Below are 22,388 nucleotides of genomic sequence, written 5' to 3' on the forward strand. Positions count from 1 at the left end.
ATAAAGAAGGGGGGAAATGTCTTTCTTTTTAGAAAATCGTGCATGAAGTTTTCTGGCTGATGAATGGGTTGCACCATGATCAAGTTGTACATAAACGTCTCATCACTCCGCGCTTCCGTATCTTGAACATCCAAGCATCAACTAATTCGAAAATCGTTTGACACGCGATACTCATAGGCTTATTGTGACGAACTACAGCAAATTGTAGCAAATCTTATTTGGTGGGCTCTAATACCTTTTGTACGTTATCTGTGCTACTGTGTCTTCTCATGTCCCGAAAAGTGTTTTCGTAGCTTGTACCACCAGGTTGTATGCGAGTTGTCGAAGCACACAAGACAAGCCTCCACTGAATATCAATAAGGAGAGACTGCGCTAGGGGTAATGGCCCCCCCTAACGCCAATTCAATATTCAGGAAATATTAGGACTGGCTAGAACTAGAGAACGCGTGAAGGGGGTGCAACTGAAGTTAATTCATAAGAGAATCCTGGAGCATCCCTGTCATACGCGTCGGGTGGTCATCGTGGAGTTTTAGTCGGTAAGAGTCCGACACTACTCTGCTGTTACGCAATTACTGCAACAGCGGAGTGTCCATGAGGATTTCTCCACGTAAAAAAAAAAAAAAAATTTGTATGTGAGTTACTCTGGCTTATCAATATGCCCTGTTCAAAGTTGGCCATGCTGAATACTGTCACAGGCGTCTATCTTCCTTAATAAGAGCTGTACGGGATAGAATAATGAGACTACCAATATGTGTACTCGTTAGTGTATTTAAAACAGATCTTGTCGCAAAACGATATCTATACAGACGTTTAGTCACAGTTTATACTGAATCGTTTGCGATCACGTTCGTTAAGTCATAATCGTCAGAAGGAGGTCAAAAGATACAAATTCGTCTTGTCTTACGGATACATGTAGCGGCGCCATTGTTTTGCCCGGAGCTTATAATTCCTTACAATACCTCTTGATATTCCGAAGCAAAACAACAACATGGTTTGCAGCAAATTCTAACTCTTTTGACGCTACAGAGCTTTTTAAGGCATGGATAAATTGAACGCATCTTTGTTGAGTCTAGATGATCCAGAATGGCGAACTACCGCAAGTAGAGCAACTAATCGAAATATTAGACATGCGACTCCTTCTTATCCACTATCGATCGAAGCGAGCGACTTACACCCGTGCAGAAATTCCACTACCTACGATCCTCTTTGACCGGAAAGGCCGCGCGAAGCATACAATCGTTAGATGTCACCGAGTTAAATTATTCGATCGCTATTGACGTTCAGAAGGAAAAATTCGACTGCCACCGTCAAGTCTGCATGCGCTACTGGGACTTGATTTTTGATTATCCGAAAATAACCAAAGAGACACCCGAAGCGATAGATGATTTTCTTGAGACGGTCAAGGTAAACCTCCAAGCGTTAGAAAAACTCGGTGAACCAGTTACCTCAAATGTCGCTCTTATAAAATTATTCACGTCGAAGCTACCCTCAGCCATCATTCGCAAATGGCAGCGCACATTGCCGGACAAGAAAATGCCGTCATATAGGCATCTGGTAGACTTTCTGAAAACACGGACGAACGGCGACAGGACAAGCTCTGCATCAACCGTGATAAAAAGGGAGTCCGATCAACACAAACGTCAGCGACCGAACGCACCGCGAAGTTACGCATTCACAAGTACACATAATACGTTGGTGTGTCCGAATTGTCAAGGACAACACGAATTATGGAATTGTGATGTCTTCAAAGCGAAGTCGCCTAAAAAACGCCTTGAAATCGCCAAGAGGGCGTCTCTATGTACCAATTGTTTAGGTAAGGGACACGCTATTACTCATTGCTCCGCCGGTTCATGTCGCATCTGCAAGCAGCGACACCATACATACCTACATCAAGACCATGGTCATAGCAAATCACGACCACGTGTAAGCCGGTCATCGAGCGGTCGATCATCGAGCGATCGATCATCCAACGGTCGATCACCGACCCCGCGATAGTCACATCGTTCGAGACGCGCATCCACGTCTCCCCGATCGTCTCCCCGATCGTCTCCGCGAACATCTCCGAAACCTGAATCTCGGTTATCGCGAACGACGGCATCGGGATCAAATATATCGTCCAGTCCTAGACGACAAGGAAAACAATGACGTCATCAAACGACCTTGTGAGGGACCGAACCACAGAAAACGGACTCATTGATCTCGCTTCCTTGTGAACCACTGCAGCACGATTTGTTAGTCACAGCGCAGGTCAACCTATTGAACAATAAAGTTCAACCATTCCGTTGTAGAGCTCTGCTAGACACCGGCTCTAGCATGAACTTTATCACCGAAAAACTCGCTGATTCGCTAATACTTAACCAACGGAAATGTTAGGTCCCAATCGGAACACTCAACACGTTATCGACAACCTCGAAACGTTACATCACGGCCACGATCACCTCCATCGACGGCACATACGAACGCACCTTGACGTTCCTAATCATACCGACAATATCGCCTTGGGTCCCAGATCAACCCGTAGATCGCTCAATAATACATATACCGAGGAATCTCCAACTAGCCGATCCAAGATTCCATAGGCTTGCGCCGATCGAAATATTGTTGAGCGCCGGACCAACGCTAGCATCACTCTGTGTCGGCCAACTTGACATCAGTCAAGCAAACGGGCCCGACTTGCGTCTGCAAAAAACGCGATTCGGATGGGTCATCGGGGAGAGCCCAACCTCGCAATCATCAGCACTCGCATTTCACGCCTCCACGGCGGCTTTACAGGCGGACCTCGCCCGTTTTTGGGAAATCGACGAATGAACGCCCACTGCACACATTTCGGAAGCGGAACGACAGTGCGAAGAACACTTTCGAAATCACGTTCAACGCACCAACGAAGGGCGATACATGGTCGCTCTCCCATTCAACGAAACAACTCCTTCGCTTGGATTCTCTAAGACAATGGCGATGAAGCGACTCATTTCCCTCTGTCGTCGATTCCAACGAGACAAACGATTCGAAGCCGACTATCGCGCCGTGATACAAGAATATGTGGAATTAGGACACATGACGAAGATTACCACGGACAACTGCACGGACGACGGATATTTTCTGCCACATCACGGTGTGATCAAAGAGTCCAGCCAAACTACAAAACTCCGAGTTGTGTTTGACGGATCTGCACCAACCACCACCGGAGTTTCATTAAACGACGTACTTCATACGGGACCGAAACTACAAGATGACTTATTCTTCATCCTTCTAAGATTTCGTTCTCATCAATACGTCATTACAGGCGATGTCGAAAAGATGTATCGACAATTTCTTGTGCGTCCAGAGGATCGAAAATTTCAACAAATTTTGTGGCGCAATTCTGATGGAGAAGTTGACACCTATCAACTTAATACAGTGACATTCGGGCTGTCAGCGGCCCCTGATCTAGCCATTCGGTGCCTCAAACAACTGGCGGACGACGGGGGACATCGGTACCCACGAGCGGCGACGGTCTTACAGCGAGACTTCTACGTCGACGATGTTCTCACTGGAGTTGATAGAAAGGTCGAGGCACGATCATTGAGAACGGAGCTCACGGAACTGCTTAAACTAGCCGGCTTAAACATTCGAAAATGGGCATCGAACGACCGGGAACTGCTACGAGGACTTTCCGAGCAGGACATAAACGACAAGCTGCTACTAGGCGAATCGCAAACCTTCAAAACTCTGGGTGTGGTTTGGAATTCCTTTGACGATTCGATCCTATATTCCGTAAAAATTAATTCCACCGCCTCTCGAATCACGAAGAGAACAATCAGCTCCGAAATCGCCAAGATCTACGACCCCCTCGGATTATTGGCACCAGTGATCGTCCGAGCTAAGATGCTGCTCCAACGACTCTGGACTTTAAAAATTGATTGGGACGAATCTCTACCAGCTGACGTGCACACGGAATGGAGCAAATATTATGCACAGCTGCCATTATTGAATAACGTGAAGTTTCCACGTAAAACGATAATCAAGGCTGCAGCGGAAATGAATTACACGGGTTCTGTGACGCTAGCGAAAGGGCTTATGGGGCATGCGTTTACCTTCGCATCATCACTCCGGATGGTCATGTCTGGACACGACTCCTCACTGCAAAATCAAAGGTGGCTCCACTGAAATCACAAACCATTCCAAGGCTGGAACTGAGTGGAGCACTTCTTCTCGCATCATTGGCCACCACAGTCCTTCAAGCTTTACCTAGCAACATTTCTCGGACTGTTTACTGGACGGATTCTACAATCGTACTTCATTGGATCAATACATCACCCCATACGCTGAAAACCTTTGTCGCTAATCGTGTGACAGAAATTCAGCAGAAGACTCACACCTCAGATTGGCGTCACATTCCCACTGCCGATAACCCTGCAGATCTCATATCTCGAGGCCAATCACCCGAAGATTTCCTGCGACCAACCATTTGGCAACATGGTCCGGAATGGCTCCAACAACCAGAAAGATACTGGCCGACGTGGAACCCAGTACCATTAACTGAAATATCAGAGCAGAAGAAAGCAACATGTCTGGCCGTGACTCCCGCTGACCACAGTCTACTGGAGAGATTTTCTTCTTGGCCCAAGCTGATTAGAACTACCACTCGTTGCCTCCGATGGAGACAAAAACAGGATCGAGGGAGACCTCCAACCACACATGATTTAACCAATGCGCATAACAAATTGATCAAACTGTTACAACTCTGTTATTTTTCAGATGAAATCCGCACTCTCCGAACAGATCGAAATTCTGCAGTGAAGGGGAAGCTGCAACGACTCAATCCATTTCTCGACAAAGACGGGATGTTGCGAGTCGGAGGCCGACTCAGTCACTCATCAATGCCGTTCAGTCAGAAACACCCACTCATTCTACCCAAATCCTAAGTCACAGCGCTCATAATCGAGCATGAACACCTCATCAATGTCCACTCCGGAACTCAAGCTACCTTATACGCCTTAAGAAGATCTTATTGGCCTATCGACGGCCGTAGTCAAGTTTGGAGCACGCTGAAGAAGTGCGTCCGTTGCTGCCGAGCTACTCCACCTCCAGTGGATTACGTAATGGGCGACCTCCCAGCTGCACGGATAACGGAATCTCGACCGTTTACCAACGTCGGAATAGATTATTGCGGACCGTTTTACATCAAAGAACGAAAGGATCGCAACCGACGCAAAACTAAGGTATATGTAGCAATCTTTATATGTCTTGCAGTCAAAGCAGTCCACATCGAGCTGGTCAGCGACCTCACTAGCGAGGCCTTCATTGCTGCTCTGCGAAGATTCATCGCTCGCCGAGGATTCTGTGTGACAATTTACTCCGACAACGGTACCAACTTCGTTGGCGCCAACAATGAATTACGAGAGCTCCGAAATCTCCTGCAATCCGACGATCATAAGGTAAAGGTTCAGTCCTTTTTAGCCGACCGACGGATCGAATGGCTCTTCATTCCTCCCAACTCACCTCACTTCGGAGGGCTATGGGAAGCTGCAGTGAAGACCTTCAAACGACATTTCAGGCGTGTCGCAGGTAACGAGCTCTTTACATTCGAAAATTTAAATACACTTATCATTGAAATCGAGTCTATGACTCCAGTATCATCTGATCCATTACAACACAGGCTGGGGATACATGGGAGGCAGACGTAGAGAGGACGGAGCTGCGAGCGTAATCGAAATCTCCGGCAAACTGGAGAGCCTGGGCAAGGGAGGTAACCAGAATGGAGGACTAGTGCCTGTGAGCGCAAAACGGGTGTGGATGCGGGTAGTCCGGCTTGGACAAGGAGGAGTTAAAGCAAAACATACCAAGTGTGAGGTTAGGACGGTGGAGTAGCCATATTAGGACGCGTGACAACAGCGCCGCTACACGGGCTACCTGAGGAACTACCCAGACGCAGCCATATTGGCGCGTGCGCCGAAGCGCGTTGCGCGGGCCACTTGAAAGTGACAGCAACTGGCAGAGTGGCAAGTGCTGACCGAGCGACATTTCCTGCCCAACGGGGAAACGGACGCAACCATGGCGAAAGAGAAGGAGGTAGAGGAAAACGCTAGGGGACGGAGGGAAACGGAACTGGCTGCGGAGCCGCCGCACGTTAGCACCTGGAGCGTGACGAAGGCGATGCCGCCAAAGGAGGGACCCTCCCGCTTCACGCTGTACAAGGAGGGAATATGAGGAAACAACAGAGGAGGAGGAAACCCCCGCCAGAGAAGCACCCCGAGCGAAGAGAAAGAAGGCCAACGAATCCCCCGAACTCCCCGCGGACCCGGCTGAAGAAATGAGAACAGCCACAACGGCGGACATAGGAGCCAAACTGATTCGCCGGGCCGCCGAGGTGGCCAAGGCTGCCCAGGCACCCCGCAGCCACAAGGGCACGCAGGGGAAAACCCTGAAGGAGGCGGCGAGAACCATCACCGCGGCCGTGACAGAGATAGTGAGGAGAACGGACCCTGTCACCGACGTACTCGCTATAGCGCAAGGACGCATAGCAACACTGGAGGCGGCGGTAGAGGCACTCCGAAAAGAGCCGGCCTCGCGCCCCACCGCGGATGAGAGCAGCTACAGGGCGCGTCTCGCTGCAGTCGAGCACCATGTAGAGGAGATGAGGTCCTTGCTGCACCGACTGGAGGAACAACTGCAGGGAACAGAAAAAGGAGAAGGAAAGGAGGTCGCCCCTGCCGCGAACACGAGAGGGATGGAGCCTGGAGCCCCAAGCGCCCCAGCGCTCAAGGGAGGCCGAACGGCTGTCACCGAATGGCAGACCGTCGGAAGGAAAAGAAGAGGAATGAAGAAGGAGGCAGGGAAGAAGCAGCCGGCGAAGCTGATCCCCGAGACAGGGGCGGAGGGCCAGAGGAAAACTCCGGAGAGAGGATTGGAGAACGCACGAAGAGGGGGAGGCAGGGGGCCCCTCCCGCGCGCACCGCGAACGTCAGCGGTAACAATCACCCTGACGGACAAATCGAGCCAATCCTACGCGGAAGTGGTGGCTGCGGCCAAGGACAGTGTCTCCCTGACCGATCTCGGCATCAACACGATGAGGATGCGGAAGACCATCACCGGAGGTGTCATCTTAGAGGTCCCTGAGGACCAGGGAAGGGAGAAGGCCGCAGCGCTCGCAGCACAGCTGACGCGGGCTCTGGACCCGAACGAGGTCCGCGTGGCGACCCCCTTCCGAGCCGCGGAGGCAAGGGTGTCCCTGATAGACATAGCGGCCACCAAGGCGGAAATCCAGAACACCCTGGCGAGGGAGAGCGGCTGCAAGCCGGAGGACATCCGGCTGAGAGAAATCCGCCCCGCCCGGAACGGACTTGGCACCGTATGGATACGAGGCCCTGCCAGTGCAGTGAGGAAACTGGCCCAGGCTGGAAAGGTCGCCATAGGCTGGTCGACGGCGAAGGTCGAAGCCATCGAACGGAGACCGTTACAGTGCTAGAGGTGCCTTGGGATAGGACACACGGGGAAGACCTGCACCGCCAAGGAGGACAAGGGGCACCTGTGCTTCAGATGCGGCGAACCAGAGCACCAGGCGACAGCATGCACTACTGCGAGCCCGAAATGCCTGCTCTGCGAGGCGCTTGGAGCACCGTCGGTGCACAGGATGGGGGGACCGGCCTGCGCCCCCTCGAAGAAAGGCTGCAAGAGGCAGCGCGAAAGGCTCCCCGTCGCAAAGCGACCCTAAGAGCGCGAACAAGGAGGTAGGCACGGAGGAAGCCACAAACAAGGAAAGAACACCAAAGAATTGAGAATGCGCATCCTCCAGACTAACCTGGGAAGGTCAAGGCGAGCACAATACCTGCTCCACCAAACCATCCGGGAGAGCACGGTCGCCCTAGCGGTGGTGGCGGAACCATACAGAGTTCTGGATGCCCCGGAGTGGGTCGGAGACACGGACGGAATGGTTGCCGTCACCTGGACATCAACGCCCGGGGCGTTCGCCCACGGAGCCCTGCTGGAACGCGGCAACGGGTATGCCGCGGTCGAGTGGGCAGGGATGATGGTGGTGGGGGTGTACGTGTCACCTAACAGCGGACGGGCAGCGTTCGAAGAATTCCTAGACGGAGTTGGCGACTGCGTCAGGCGACGACTCCCCCGACAAGTGCTCGTCCTGGGAGACTTCAACGCACACTCCACGGAATGGGGGAACGCCAGGACCAACGCGAGCGGCCGCATGCTATCAAACTGGGCCGCGGGACTTGGACTTCTGTTAGTGAACAGGGGCTCGACCAGTACCTGCGTGACGTGCAGAGGGAGCTCCATTGTTGACATAACATGGGCCTCCCCCGAGGCATTCAGGCGGATCTCAGGCTGGAGAGTGGCCGAAGGGGTCGAGACGCTGTCGGACCACCTCTACATATTCATGGAGGTGGACGCACCTGGACCTGGAATGCCGACGACAAACGACGGGCGCGGCCCGCCGAGGGGGAGACACGCTCGCCCACCACCTAGATGGAAAATAAAGGAGAGGAATGAAGATCTACTCCGGGCGGCTGCTATAGCAACAGCTTGGAGCTGGGAGGCCTCAACAACGACGACCGAAGCAGACGTGGAAGAGGAGGCCGAGAACCTCCGCCAAGCCATGATAGCAATCTGCGACGCATCCATGCCACGAGCCACACCGGGCACGGTGCGAAGCAGAGCAGTTTACTGGTGGAACCCCGACATCGCGGAACTGAGGACGAGATGTGTCCGGGCTCGAAGACAGTACCTAAGGGCCCGCCGCTGGCGACGACGCGACGAAGAAGAAGTCTCCTTGCGCTACCGGACGTACCGCGCGCTACGGCGCTCGCTACAAAGGGAAATTAAAAAAGCGAAGGACCGTGCCTGGTCCGAACTGGTCGAAACAGTCGAGTCGGACCCATGGGGGAGGCCATACAGGACGGTGACACAGAAACTACGCGCGAAGGACCCCCTGACTACGGCGGAAATGGAACCTGCGCTGCTGACGCGGATCACCGGAACGCTCTTTCCCCCACAAGAAAACAGAGCGGCGGAACGGCCACGGGAAACGACACGACCGCTGGAATGGAGGGACGACTGGGAAGTCACGGAGGAGGAGATATGTGAGGCAACCAGAAGAATGTCCGCCCGCAACGTGGCACCGGGCCCGGACGGAATCCCTGGCCGGATCTGGGGGGAAGTGATGGGGGTCACGGCTCCCAGACTCCGGCACCTCTTCACAAGATGCCTGAGGGAGGGAGTCTACCCCCGGGCGTGGCGGACGGCGAGGCTGGTCCTGCTCCATAAAGAGGGCCGACCGACGACCTCGCCGTCAGCGTACCGGCCGATATGCCTACTGGACGAGGTCGGCAAACTACTCGAGAGGGTAGTCGCCGCCCGGTTGGAACGACACATAGCGGGCCAAGTGCCAGGTTTGCACGAAAGCCAGTACGGCTTCCGGAAGGGGCGCTCGAGGATTGACGCGGTCAGACGCGTACGAGCGATTGCGGAGGACATGGTCTCCCGGAAAGGCGTGGCGCTGGCGGTTTCCCTGGACATCGTCAATGCGTTCAACACCATGCCATGGGACAGGATTGTGACGGCCCTGGAGCACTTCGAGGTTCCCAGCTACCTCGTCCGATTGATACGAGCCTACCTCGACGACAGGTGGGTGTGTTACACCAGTAAGGAAGGAGAGGAAAAGCGATCCGTTGAGCGTGGCGTCCCGCAGGGCTCGGTGCTGGGCCCCATACTATGGAACGTTGCGTACGACGAGGTACTACGATGCCCGCTACCCCCAGGCGCGGCCATAGTATGCTATGCGGACGACACCCTAATCCTGGTCGAGGGTCGTGGCTGGCACGAGACGCTGCGCATTGGCGGAATCGCAACGGCCTGTGCGACCCGTGCCGTGAACGAACTGGGCCTGAGAGTCTCCCCTGCGAAGTCGGAGGCCACCTGGTTCTTTGACAGGAAGAGGCGAGGGACACCACCGCCCGGCCTATGCATAAACATGGCAGGTAAAACCGTCCGGGTGGGATCACAGATGAAGTATCTGGGACTCACCCTCGACAGCCAGTGGACGTTCGAGCCACACTTCGACTCACTGATCCCGAAGGTGTCAGCGGCTGCCAATGCCCTGTGCGGTCTACTACCGAACATCGGCGGGGCCGGAGACGCGGTGCGCCGACTTTACGAGGGCGTCGTTCGGTCACGAGTGATGTATGTGGGGGCCCCAGTATGGGCGGACGACCTGATGGCAAGCCGTCGCAGCATTCTGCTCCTGAGAAGACTGCACAGAATGACCGCCATCAGAATCATTAGGGGATACCGGACGGTGTCGCACGCGTCGGCGTCCACCCTAGCCGCGTCCCCCCCGTGGGAGCTGCGGGCGCTGGCGCTCAAAAAGAGATACACCCGCCGGAGAGAATGGCACCCGGGAGAAGACCCCACCGAGCAGGCGGCTTCAAACGACACAGGAACCGTCGAAGAGGACACATGGAACCTGTGGCGATCCCAACTGATCAACGGGAGAAGCGAACACCGAGGCGCGGATGCGGGCCTACCAAACTGGGAGGCATGGAGGAGCCGCCACGGCCTCCCACTCACATTCAGGATGACACAAGTACTCACCGGACACGGCGTGTTCGGCGAGTTCCTGAAGAGAAAACGGCGAGATACGACAGACATCTGCCACCACTGCGGAGAGGGCAGGGACACAGCGCAGCACACCCTGGAGCTCTGTCCGGCGTGGGAGCTGCTCCGCTACACCCTGTGGCACGCCGTAGGAGAAACGTTGACCCCCTCAGCGATTGTGGAAGCGATGTTGAGAGGATCACAGGAATACGAGACCGTCCGCCTCTTCTGCGAGCGAGTTATGCTCGCGAAGGAGCGAGCGGAAAGGGAGAGAAAGAAAAACTCTCAACCCTGCAGGATAAGACGATGGAGAAGGATGGCAGTCAGACGACCCAGAGCCGCCCCGCCTCCACCCCAACGGACTACGACCAGAAGAAGTGACAGCACTAGGAGCAACGACATCCACCTAACGCCTACTCAATAGCCGGCTCGAACTAGAGAACGCGTGAAGTGGGTGCAAATGAAGTTAATTCATAAGAGAATCCTGGAGCATCCCTGTCATACGCGTCGGGTGGTCATCGTGGAGCTTTAGTCGGTAAGAGTCCGACACTACTCTGCTGTTACGCAATTACTGGAACAGCGGAGTGTCCATGAGGATTTCTCCACGTAAAAAAAAAGAAAAAAAAAATTTGTATGTGAGTTACTCTGGCTTATCAATATGCCCTGTTCAAAGTTGGCCAAGCTGAATACTGTCACAGGCCTCTATCTTCCTTAATAAGAGCTGTAGGGGATCGAATAATGAGACTACCAATATGTGTACTCGTTAGTGAATTTGAAACAGATCTTGTCGCGAACAGATCTTGTTCGTTTATTCATTATCGTCAGAAGAAGGCCAAAAGATACAAATTCGTCTTGTTTTACGGTTACATGTAGCGGCACCATTGTTTTGCCCGGAGCTTATAATTCCTTACAATACCTCTTGATATTCCGAAGCAAAACAACAACATGGTTTGAAGCAAATTCTAACTATTGTGCCGCTACAGAGCGTTTTAAGGCATGGATAAATTGAATGCATCTTTGTTGAGTCTAGATGATCCAGAATGGCGAACTACCGCAAGTAGAGCAACTAATCGAAATACTAGACATGCACATATACGTAATATGTTTAGCATGGATAGGAAATTGTTTTGAAATGTAACAATCATTGCAATAAATACATCGGTTCGGAAGTCGTCTTACTAGATACTTATTGTAATATCGTAAAGTAATTCGAATTAGAAATCAGTTGAAAATAGAAAAACCGTGTACGTCGTGTTTCTGTGGTTCGTTTACATTTAAGAGTGCCTACGTGACTAAAGGCATGTAGTTGGTAGTTCTTACATAGGTATGAGGGAAACAATAGACAACGTTAGAAGAAGGACGGTTTCGCTACGCAAGGCGAGTCGAAAAGTGTGCGTGTTGCGAGAATCAGAGCTAATTGAGTCGTCGAAGAGTAGAGTCGTTAGAGGTATCGAGTCGTCGAAGAGTAGAGTTGTGAGAATTGATAGAGTTGTTAGAGAGAGAGAGTGTGTGTGTGTGTGTGTTAGATTCGTTGTGACGAGAGTGGTCAAATAACTGTAAAGTTATTTGATATAGATACGAGTATTGCATTTAGTTTCCGTTAAATAAATATCGTTTCCTGTCCAATTTATATATGTATATTCAATTTAATATTAATAAGTTGCAAGTAATCGGGAAAAAATTTCTATCCTTATTTTCCGATATTACATTATTTTCACAGATTTCAATTCACTTATCCATTGATTGATATTAGGACAAATGAGGAACTTCGCATCTTGTTAGATTAACAAATAAAATGTATTGTTCCTGATAAATGGTATGCAGAATAGTATTGGAAATAAAAGACTGGTTTATATTACAGTTCAAGTGACTGATAGTAGGAAAGCAGTGATGGAAAGTGAGGCAACGTATTATAAAATTGAATCCCTAATTATAGCATCTAGATAGTATTTTGAGTGTGGACGGAGGACAAAATTATGACCTAGCCGGTCGACTTGCAACCATAAAGCGCGAACTCGATGAATACGAAGCGTCTGGGAAGGCAAACAGAATCTTCCTAACATCTTGCCGCAGCTCGTTCGATGAACTTTGGAGGAGGATACTCGCGGTTCAAGAAGAGTTAGATGGGTTAGATGAGGGGGAAGATGCGCGTGTAGCTTCGTTGTCGCAAGAGCATCGGGAGCTTGACGTGCGGTTCCTAGGTCTCTTTGAGCAAATGTCAGCAACAACCCCGTCGACAACAAAAACAGGCGAGACATGCCGGAAACCAGAGCCGACCACCTTTCCAGAGGTCTGCGTGCCCCAATTCGACGGTGCCCTCGAGAACTGAACCTATTTCTACGACACGTTCTCATCCATAGTGGACCGTAACGAAAGTTTGCCGAATATCCAAAGTTCCAGCATCTACGCTCATCTATAACTGGACGGGCCGCACAGAGTATCCAGTCATTAGTACTCACAGAGGCCAACTATCCCATCGCGCTTGACACACTGACGGATAAGTTCAATTGCCCCCTCCAAATCTGCATGCGCCATTGGAATTTGATGCGCAACTATCCGGAAATCAAAAAGGAAACTCCAGAAGCCCTAGAGGATTTTTTGGAAACCATCAGCGTAAATCTAAAGGCGCTCGAACACCTAAAAGGGCCCGTCACATCAAATATAGCGATTATCGAATTGATCGCGTCGAAATTGCCCTCGTCCAGCCTGCGTAAATGGCAACGCACACTGCCCCGCCAGCAGGTGCCATCCTATCAGCATCTGATACACTTTCTCAAAACACGGGCGAACGGGACTCAATTCCTCTCTAAAGCGAAGGAATCAAAAGAGTCAATCCACAAACACCACAGTCAGCGAACAAGCATACCGCATGGGCGAACCCTTGCTACAACCAGCAGAACGGTAGTGTGTCCGACCTGCAACGGACCTCACGATATCAGACACTGTAAAATCTTCAAGGCCAAATCATCGACCAAACGTTTTCAGATCGTGAAGAAGGCATCGTTGTGTATAAATTGCCTAGGCAGAGGACATTCGCCGACACAGAGTACATCGGGTTCGTGTCGTATCTGCGGTCACCGACACCATACTTACCTACACCGCGAACAAACCCAGGTAGACTCACGGTCGTCGAGCGGTCGATCTTCGAGCGGTCGATCGTCGAGCGGTCGATCGGCAAGCGATTGGTCGCCGAGCAGTCGGTCGTCGGACAGTCGCTCATCGAGCGGTCGGACGTCGGGCAGTCGCGCACCGAGCGGTCGGTCGTCGGGTAGTCGTTCATCACACAAGCGAGCCTCCACCGAACAATCACCATCTGGATCATCGAAATCGCGGTCGTCCCACAAGTCGAGACGAACATCCGACACTTCACGGAAACATACATCTTCAGCTCCAAGAGGTACGAAAGGGCATGCCTCGTATGAGTCACGCTCAGCCCGGATCAAGAACACCACCCCTACCTCCTCGTCCAAGTCCCAACCGGGGCAAAACTGACTGTCCGAGACTACGACAGCAAGGGGGATCGGACTAACAAACACATCTCCCCACAGCCCTCTGCATCATGATCTGTTGGCCACAGCACAGATCAAGGTTTTGAACAAACAGGTACAACCAATCCGAGCCCGAGCCTTACTCGACACTGGGACGAGCATGAACTTCATGACCGACAAGCTCGCGAATTCCCTCGGTATAAAACAAAGGAGATGTGCGATCCAGATCGGAGCCCTCGACAATTTGAGCACAACGGCAAAACGATACACCACGGCCACAATCACGTCGACGGACGGCAAGTATAAGAAAACATTGAGATTTCTTGTTATCCCGGCCATGTCGACTTTCATACCAAGCGAGCCCATCGACCCCTCGAGTCTGGGATTACCCAGAAATATTCAATTAGCCGATCCACAATTCCATTGCCCAGCCCCGATCGATGTCTTACTTAGTACCGGATCAACATTTGCGTCGCTGTGCATAGGGCAGGTCAATCTGGCGCAACCAGGCGAACCTGAACTACGTCTACAAAAAACACGGTTCGGCTGGGTAATCGGGGGGAGTCCAACGTCCCAAACCGCGATAAATACGTTCCACGCAACCACAACGGCTCTGCAAGAGGACCTCGCACGGTTTTGGGAGATCGACGAGGGACCGGCCACTACTCATCTTTCGGAATCTGAACGACTATGTGAAGAACATTTCCGAAACCATGTCCGACGAACCAAGGAAGGCAGATACATCGTTGCATTATCATTCAACGAAAAGCTTTCCTCACTAGGGTCATCGAAGGCCGCTGCAATGAGCAGGCTCGCCTCTCTTCATCGTCGATTCCAACGCGACAAACAATATGAAACCGCGTATAGTGCTGTGATCCAAGAATATTTAGACTTGGGTCAATGACGAAGATCAACACGGATCACGCCACCGGCTACGGATATTATTTACCACATCACGGCGTGATCAAGGAATCGAGCGACACCACCAAGCTCCGGGTTGTGTTCGACGGCTCAGCATCAAGTACCACGGGAGTGTCTCTAAACGACGCCCTTCATACGGACCCGAAATTACAAGAAGACCTGAGAAACATCCTATTGAGATTCCGGTCATTTCAATATGTCCTTACCGGCGACATCGAGAAAATGTACCGTCAATTCATCCTACGTCCAGAAGATCGTCCTTATCAAAAGATTCTGTGGCGTGCCGACAACGGAGAGATCGAAACATACCGACTCAACACCGTAACGTTCGGTCTATCCGCAGCCCCGTATCTGGCCATCCGATGTCTCAAACAGTTGGCAGAAGACGAGGGACCTTGATTTCCGAGAGCAGCGCAGATCCTGCGGCGAGACTTCTATGTCGACGATGCGTTGACCGGAGCCGATACGAAGGACGAAGCCTTATCAGTCAGGAATGATCTCACGAAATTACTTAAGCTAGCCGGTCTAAATATCCGCAAATGGGCATCAAACGATCGGGATCTGCTACGAGGGCTACCTGAAGAAGACACCAACCAGAAATTACATCTCGGTGAGTCATCCACGTTAAAAACACTCGGCGTCTTTTGGGATTCAGCCGACGATGCCATACTCTATTCGGTCAAGACGATCAGTGACACTTCCCGAGTCACAAAGCGATCAATCAGTTCAGTCATCGCACAAATCTATGATCCACTAGGATTGCTCGCGCCGGTAATCGTTCGAGCAAAAATGATTTTGCAACAAGTCTGGACATTGAAGGTAGATCGAGACGAATCCCTTCCGACAGACGTACACACAGAATGGATCAAATACCACACCCAATTGCCGTTGTTAAATGTGGTAAGGTTCCCTCGGAAGACCATCATTGAATCCGCAACGAAAATTGAGCTACGCGGATTCTGTGACGCTAGCGAAAGGGCATATGGGGCGTGCGTCTACGTGCGGACGACGGACCGAAAGAACAATATTTGGACTCGACTCCTCACGGCGCGGTCGAAGGTAGCGCCGCTCAAATCGCTGTCCATACCACGTCTCGAATTAAGCTCGAATTAACTTATTTTGACGTTCTTGATTTCGTCAATACGACAGGCCCTGGCGACCAAGATATCGCGGATAGTATACTGGACTGACTCCACCATCGTGCTCCATTGGATCAGGTCTTCGTCGCACACCTTGAAAACATTTGTGGCGAATCGAGTCGCTGAGATACAGACCAAGACCAATACCTCCGACTGGCGTCATGTGCCTACCGACGATAATCCAGCGGATCTCATCTCCCGAGGCCAGACGCCCAAGGAATTCCTATGTCCGTCCATTTGGAAAAACGATCCAAGGTGGCTCCTGCAAAGCGAAAACTATTGGCCGGTCTGGAGCCCGACACCGGTAGTCGACCTCCCGGAGCAAAAGAAGACGATCTGTCTGAGGACGAATATTAGCGACAACACACTCCTCCATCGTTACTCGTCTTGGCCAAGACTAATAAGAATCGTCGCCCGGTGTCTTCGATGGAGACATAAGCAACACCTATCTGCCCATCTCACCACAGACGAACTGACTGCAGCGCACAACAGACTAATAAAAATATTACAATCCAGTCGTTTCGCGCCTGAAATTCGGATCCTCCAGAAAAATCGAAGCGAGGATGTTGGAGGGAAACTACAGCCATTAAACCCCTTCCTCGACGAAGATGGGCTACTCCGGGTAAGAGGACGACTAACCAACTCCGCCATACCCTTCAGCCAAAAACACCCGATCATCCTACCGAAATCCCCGGTGACAGAGCTAATTATAGAGCAAGAGCACCGGAACAATCATCACACAGGGACACAAGCTACACTATACGCGGTGAGACTGCGCTATTGGCCGATCGACGGTCGTAGCCAGGTATGGCGCACTCTCAGAAGGTGCGTCCGATGCTGCAGAGCCAACCCTCCACCAGTGGAATACTTGATGGGTGATTTGCCAGAGGCGCGTATTACCGAATCGCGGCCGTTCACGAACGTCGGAATCGACTACTGCGGCCCATTCTACATCAAGGAGAGGAGGGACCGCAACCGACGTAAAATCAAGACGTACGCCGCCATATTCGTTTGTCTGGCGACAAAGGCGGTCCACGTAGAGTTAGTCAGCGACCTAACCACCGACGCCTTCTTGGCCGCGCTACGCCGTTTCATCTCGCGGCGAGGATACTGCGCAACGATCCTCACCGACAACGGCACCAATTTCGTCGGGGCTAATCGGCAGCTGCAAGAACTCCGGACCCTATTGCAGTCCGACGACCACCAGGATAGGGTACAGAATTTTCTCGCCGACCGACAAATACAATGGCGTTTTAATCCTCCGAACTCACCACATTTTGGCGGCTTATGGGAAGCCGCGGTTAAAGCGTTCAATCGCCATCTCATCCGCGTGGTCGGCACGGAGCTCCTGACCTTTGAGCACCTCAACACCCTTGTGATCGAAATTGAAGCCATTCTCAATTCACGCCCACTGACTCCCATCTCATCCGATCCGAAAGATCCTCCTGTCCTCACTCCCGGACATTTTCTGATCGGTGACACACTAACCAGTTTACGGGAGCGTGATTTCAGGACAGTTCCATCAGGCCGGCTATCCAGTTGGCAGCGCATTCACCAGATTAAGCAGCACTTCTGGAGCAGATGGTATCGAGAATACCTAAATGAGCTAACCCGCCGCAACAAATGGGACAAGGGCAAACATAACATTCGTGAAGGCACCGTAGTAATCCTCAGGGAGGATAACGTACCCTCTATGCAGTGGCCTTTGGGCCGCGTAATCAAGGTCCATCCAGGAGCCGACGGAATCATCCGGACCGCTACCGTGCAGACGGCAACAAGCATCCTGGACCGCGGTGTCAAAAGACTGGTCCCCTTACCCATCCACCCAGATCCAGACGAGGCCGAACGTCCACACGGAGCGAAGGAGGTCACCAACGACACACCTGACTCCACAGCCAGAATTTGATCGGTGCCCTCTCAACGGGGGGAGGATGTTACGCCGCCTAAAACATCTGCACGCCAGCCCGGGCGACCGGACAACAACCGACCTGCGTAACGTCACTTCGACCCTCAATAAACCTAAGGACCCACCATAACTTTCACTTCCCTGTATTGTTTCGCCATGTGTCTTCAATCCGTTTGTCTTGAAGAATTTCTAAAGCTTAAAAATATTCTCGAGACACAGTCGGTTTTTAGAGAGGTCCTTGGGTTTATTAGTTGCACTTAAAACACGGAGAAAGCGGGTATGCACCCATTAGGAAAATCCGAATAGCAATGTAATAAAACAAGCTAGGTTTTTCTCACGCTCACAGTCATCTATCCACCACGATGGTAGAAGACTCCCTACTCATCCCTTCGAGCAGTAGTGCAGGTCATGACCAATCGACACCGCGGTTCGTTACCCTCACTCTTCCTAACGAAAGTGGGAACAACCAATCCGCGTTCTTTAGGCACAGGGGCACATCCACACCGAACTTTTCTTCCGTATTAGAAAAAGAGCGACAGACAGTCTAAAAACAAACGCCTAACGCGGCAGTCTACACATAGCGCGAGAGTCGCATACTTCACGCAAATCTTTTGTCGGTTCTCGGTGTTGTCGAACATACATCTTCTCTCCTAAATATATTATAGTGCTAAGTCCATTAATACATTCCTTTCCATTATAAGAGCCCTGCTCTAGCGTACATATCTATCGCATCTTCGTGCGACAAGTTGTTAACTATTTATTTCTCTACGTCAGTGTAACCTAAGTGTTGGAAATATATAATTTATAATTCTGAGAATCACAGTGTTATACAAACTCAATCACCCCAATTATCTCAACGGAAATCAGGGGATCGATCAATTCGTGGTGTCGATTGTTATAATCGTAGCTACCGTAATAAATCGTAATAGATTTACGACCCCCGTTGACGTCTCTCCGCGCGATTACGTCACCCCGCAATTGGTCGAAATTTACATGAGGAACGTATTATAAAATTGAATCCCTAATTATAGCATGTAGATAGTACTTTGAGTGTGGACGGAGGACAAAATTATGCACATTCCTTTTTCAATTCCAAGGAAAAACATCATCGATGAGTCAGTTGTCAAAACACGATGGAAATTGCTCGTTGTTAATTGAGCAAGTTTGATCTAATTACACAAGCTAATGATTTAACTTGAAATTTGTTTGAAGAAATTTATTTTTGCTTATACCTGATGTCAAACGCGGTATTAAGTATCATGCTTTTATAACTATTGTTTTAAATATCTTTGTGTTGAAATATTGTCGTTTGGGTGTCTGTTTTGTACTGGAGGAGTACCCGAAAAAATTACACTCGTCGTGTACAGCTAAACAACTACAGACAGTTGATTCTATTCCTGGAACGCGTTGGATTCGTGTTTACATGGTACGTTGATTGGAATGACTTAGAGGTGGGATACTGGGAGTGTGAGTAATTATGTTTCAGCCAGGATTGGATAGAGAACGCGTTTAATCGACGTTTAAAGATCCGCTTAAAATACACATGCTCTGGTAGTTTCTAATTGGATCGTTATAGATGTCGTATACTTTCTGCTAAATCCGTTTTTGGGAGACATTAAGATGAAAAAGGTCATATTTTTATCTCGTAATGTAATGTAAATTTCGATGATTTGGCTGCATTGGTTGATTTTATGTATCAGGGTGAAGTAAATGTGGTTCGGGAACAATTATCTAGTTTTTTAACAACTGCTGAACTGCTTGCTGTACAGGGCCTTGCCGATGGTATAGGAAAAGATAATGATAGTTTAGTAGAGGTATGTTTTTCAAAATTGTTAAATATGATTAGATATTTTCTGCTTAAATTAAAATAATACACTTGTATCACGTCAAACTGTGTTTCGGGATGACATTTTTATATCAACGTTATTGTTTTTGTATTCGTAATGACGCAATTTTTTTGATACTAGTGCTTCAAGAAAATAATTAAAAGTCAATAGATCTTGTTCATATATTTGATTTGAATGTAATTTAATATATTATTTTTACAAGATTTATGTTCCATATACATATACATTTATATAGTTACTATTCTCTGCTTGTTTCATACGAATTTCATAGTCTACAGCCTACTTTATCTATTATGTGTGTAACTTAAAATAATTGGAATAATTATTTTTGCATCAACATTAATGTACGTGCCAAATAATACGTGCAGTACACCTTCATACGCTATTGATTATTTCCTGTAAATCAAGAATTTTAATATAATGTACAAAATATATAAAATTTAGCATTAAAATTGTCGCACATATATTTAAAAATTAATTGGATTAAAGTATTTTTCAAAAATTCTTAGAATGTCAGGCCAACGTAAGATTTTACACGGAACTAGTTTCCATTTTCGCGCGTAAGACTACGTCATAAAGACAGGGGAGGGGGTATAAAAAGCGGACTTCAGACGCGCAGCGTAGACTTCCCTTAGTCATCTTACGACTGTGCTGTGAGGAGGGTGTTTTGCTCGGTGGTTTCAAATCCTTTGTGTGAAGTTGTGTGAATCTACATCAAACACGAGTTGGATACAGGCTGGTACACTTTTTACTTATTCAATAATTAGGTGAAATAGTTGAGAAAGCATGGCGAGGACAAAGAAGGGACTTTCAAAAACAAACGCCAACAAGCCAGAAACAGAACGGTTACTAACATGGATTGACGAAGTTCGCCGCAAAAGATCAAAGTGTCGCCGAATGCGCAGACGCGATTTACGGATTGAAGCAATGCTGACGTGCGCTCTTTCCAAAGCTAAAAATGATTTACGCATCCGGCGATTATCAGCAGCTTCAAAATGGCAGAAATTTAAAAAACAATGCTTGAAGAAGAAGGTAAATTATACAAATTATGAACTCTACAATGGTGAGGACACGGAAAATCCGGGATCGTCTCAACAGAATCCCCGGGAGGAGCCATCGTGTCCTGAAGTGGGCAGTTTAGACGATGTCGTGTCTAAGTTGGCAGAAATAAAAGTAACGTTACAACGCTGAAGTAGCGGGAAAAATGCAAGCGATCAGGTTTGGAAGACCTAACTGTGACAAGAGGATTTCTCGCATCGTTTTATCTACCAAATGCGTAGAGATTTCAACAACTAAATGGAATCTCGAGCGATTACGGAGCACCGTGTATTACGTCGGTGCTGCAAGAATAGAAATCGCATTACTATCTTGATGTATATATGGATATTTTTTGTTTGCAGTCTCACCGTACGAGATGGCATTGGGACAAGCGGAGGGAGTTGGTGTTTGCAGCGATGCTGAAGCGTACTGCACGCTCGAGGACCCCATGTTCTCAAGTCTCTGCGCCTTTCATTGGTTTGGTTTATATATTATATTATATGTATTGGTTTGGTAATATACGTAATAATGAGCGTTCGAGGTATGTTCGAAGAGTGTTTGAGCCGATATTTTTTATTTTCAGAAAAATATACTTTGTATGTTTTATAGTTTGAAGAAAATTTGTATAGTACATTTTAGCTTGTAGATTTAGTAGTATCGTTTCTAATATTCGCTCCATTATACTGTACGTCAAGATTTTGTATATTTGCTTAATGTGGATTAACAGTTTTGTAGACTTTAAGAAATGAAATGAAATTAATAAAATTTGGAAAATGTTTACAGTTTTTCTGCAATCTTCTAGATCATATTAATGGCAAAAATGCTTTTCTGCCCCGCATACTACACATAACGAAATTCTGTCGCAGGCAAGAGACCCGTACATGTACCCAGGCTGTTGGCCGTCATCGGCAACATTATTTGGCCTGTCTCGGTATGAGATAAGGAACGACAAGAGAGGATTGGTACGGCATAAAGAAGGGGGGAAGTGTCTTTCTTTTTAGAAAATCGTGCATGAAGTTTTCTGGCTGATGAATGGGGTGCACCCTGATCAAGTTGTACATAAACGTCTCATCACTCCGCGCTTCCGTATCTTGAAAATCCAAGCATCAACTAATTCGAAAATCGTTTGACACGCGATACTCATAGGCTTATTGTGACGAACTACAGCAAATTGTAGCAAATCTTATTTGGTGGGCTCTAATACCTTTTGTACGTTATCTGTGCTACTGTGTCTTCTCATGTCCCGAAAAGTGTTTTCGTAGCTTGTACCACCAGGTTGTATGCGAGTTGTCGAAGCACACAAGACAAGCCTCCACTGAATATCAATAAGGAGAGACTGCGCTAGGGGTAATGGCCCCCCCTAACGCCAATTCAATATTCAGGAAATATTAGGACTGGCTAGAACTAGAGAACGCGTGAAGGGGGTGCAACTGAAGTTAATTCATAAGAGAATCCTGGAGCA

At 49.4% G+C, this 22,388-nt stretch overlaps 2 protein-coding genes and 1 pseudogene across 2 annotated transcripts; all 3 read left to right on the forward strand.

The window, feature by feature from the left end:
* Positions 1–1,218: 1,218 nt before the first annotated feature.
* LOC117216066 lies at positions 1,219–2,145 on the forward strand (annotated as a pseudogene).
* Positions 2,146–2,949: 804 nt separating this feature from the next.
* On the forward strand, positions 2,950–4,904 carry LOC117216059. The gene is made up of 2 exons (XM_033462584.1): positions 2,950–4,035; positions 4,134–4,904. Exons 1-2 carry the CDS (start codon positions 2,950–2,952, stop codon positions 4,902–4,904), a joined length of 1,857 nt encoding a protein of 618 aa, XP_033318475.1.
* Positions 4,905–5,203: 299 nt separating this feature from the next.
* On the forward strand, positions 5,204–18,041 carry LOC117216061. Its single transcript, XM_033462585.1, has 2 exons — positions 5,204–5,547; positions 17,675–18,041. Exons 1-2 carry the CDS (start codon positions 5,456–5,458, stop codon positions 18,039–18,041), a joined length of 459 nt encoding a protein of 152 aa, XP_033318476.1. The 5' UTR covers positions 5,204–5,455.
* Positions 18,042–22,388: the final 4,347 nt, after the last annotated feature.

This window comes from Bombus bifarius, unplaced genomic scaffold (assembly GCF_011952205.1).
Source record: "Bombus bifarius isolate JDL3187 unplaced genomic scaffold, Bbif_JDL3187 scf7180000010102_frag, whole genome shotgun sequence".
Taxonomy (NCBI): Eukaryota; Metazoa; Arthropoda; class Insecta; order Hymenoptera; family Apidae; genus Bombus; species Bombus bifarius.

What these genes read in the sequence shown, in the direction of transcription:
- LOC117216061 (XM_033462585.1), top strand. Translation starts at nt 5,456, where the DNA reads ATGGCTCTTCATTCCTCCCAACTCACCTCACTTCGGAGGGCTATGGGA. An exon ending in ACATTTCAGGCGTGTCGCAG is followed by an intron (nt 5,548 to 17,674) that starts GTAACGAGCTCT and finishes CCGGCTATCCAG; the next exon opens with TTGGCAGCGCATTCACCAGA.
- LOC117216059 (XM_033462584.1), top strand. Translation starts at nt 2,950, where the DNA reads ATGGCGATGAAGCGACTCATTTCCCTCTGTCGTCGATTCCAACGAGAC. An exon ending in AAATGAATTACACGGGTTCT is followed by an intron (nt 4,036 to 4,133) that starts GTGACGCTAGCG and finishes GCAAAATCAAAG; the next exon opens with GTGGCTCCACTGAAATCACA.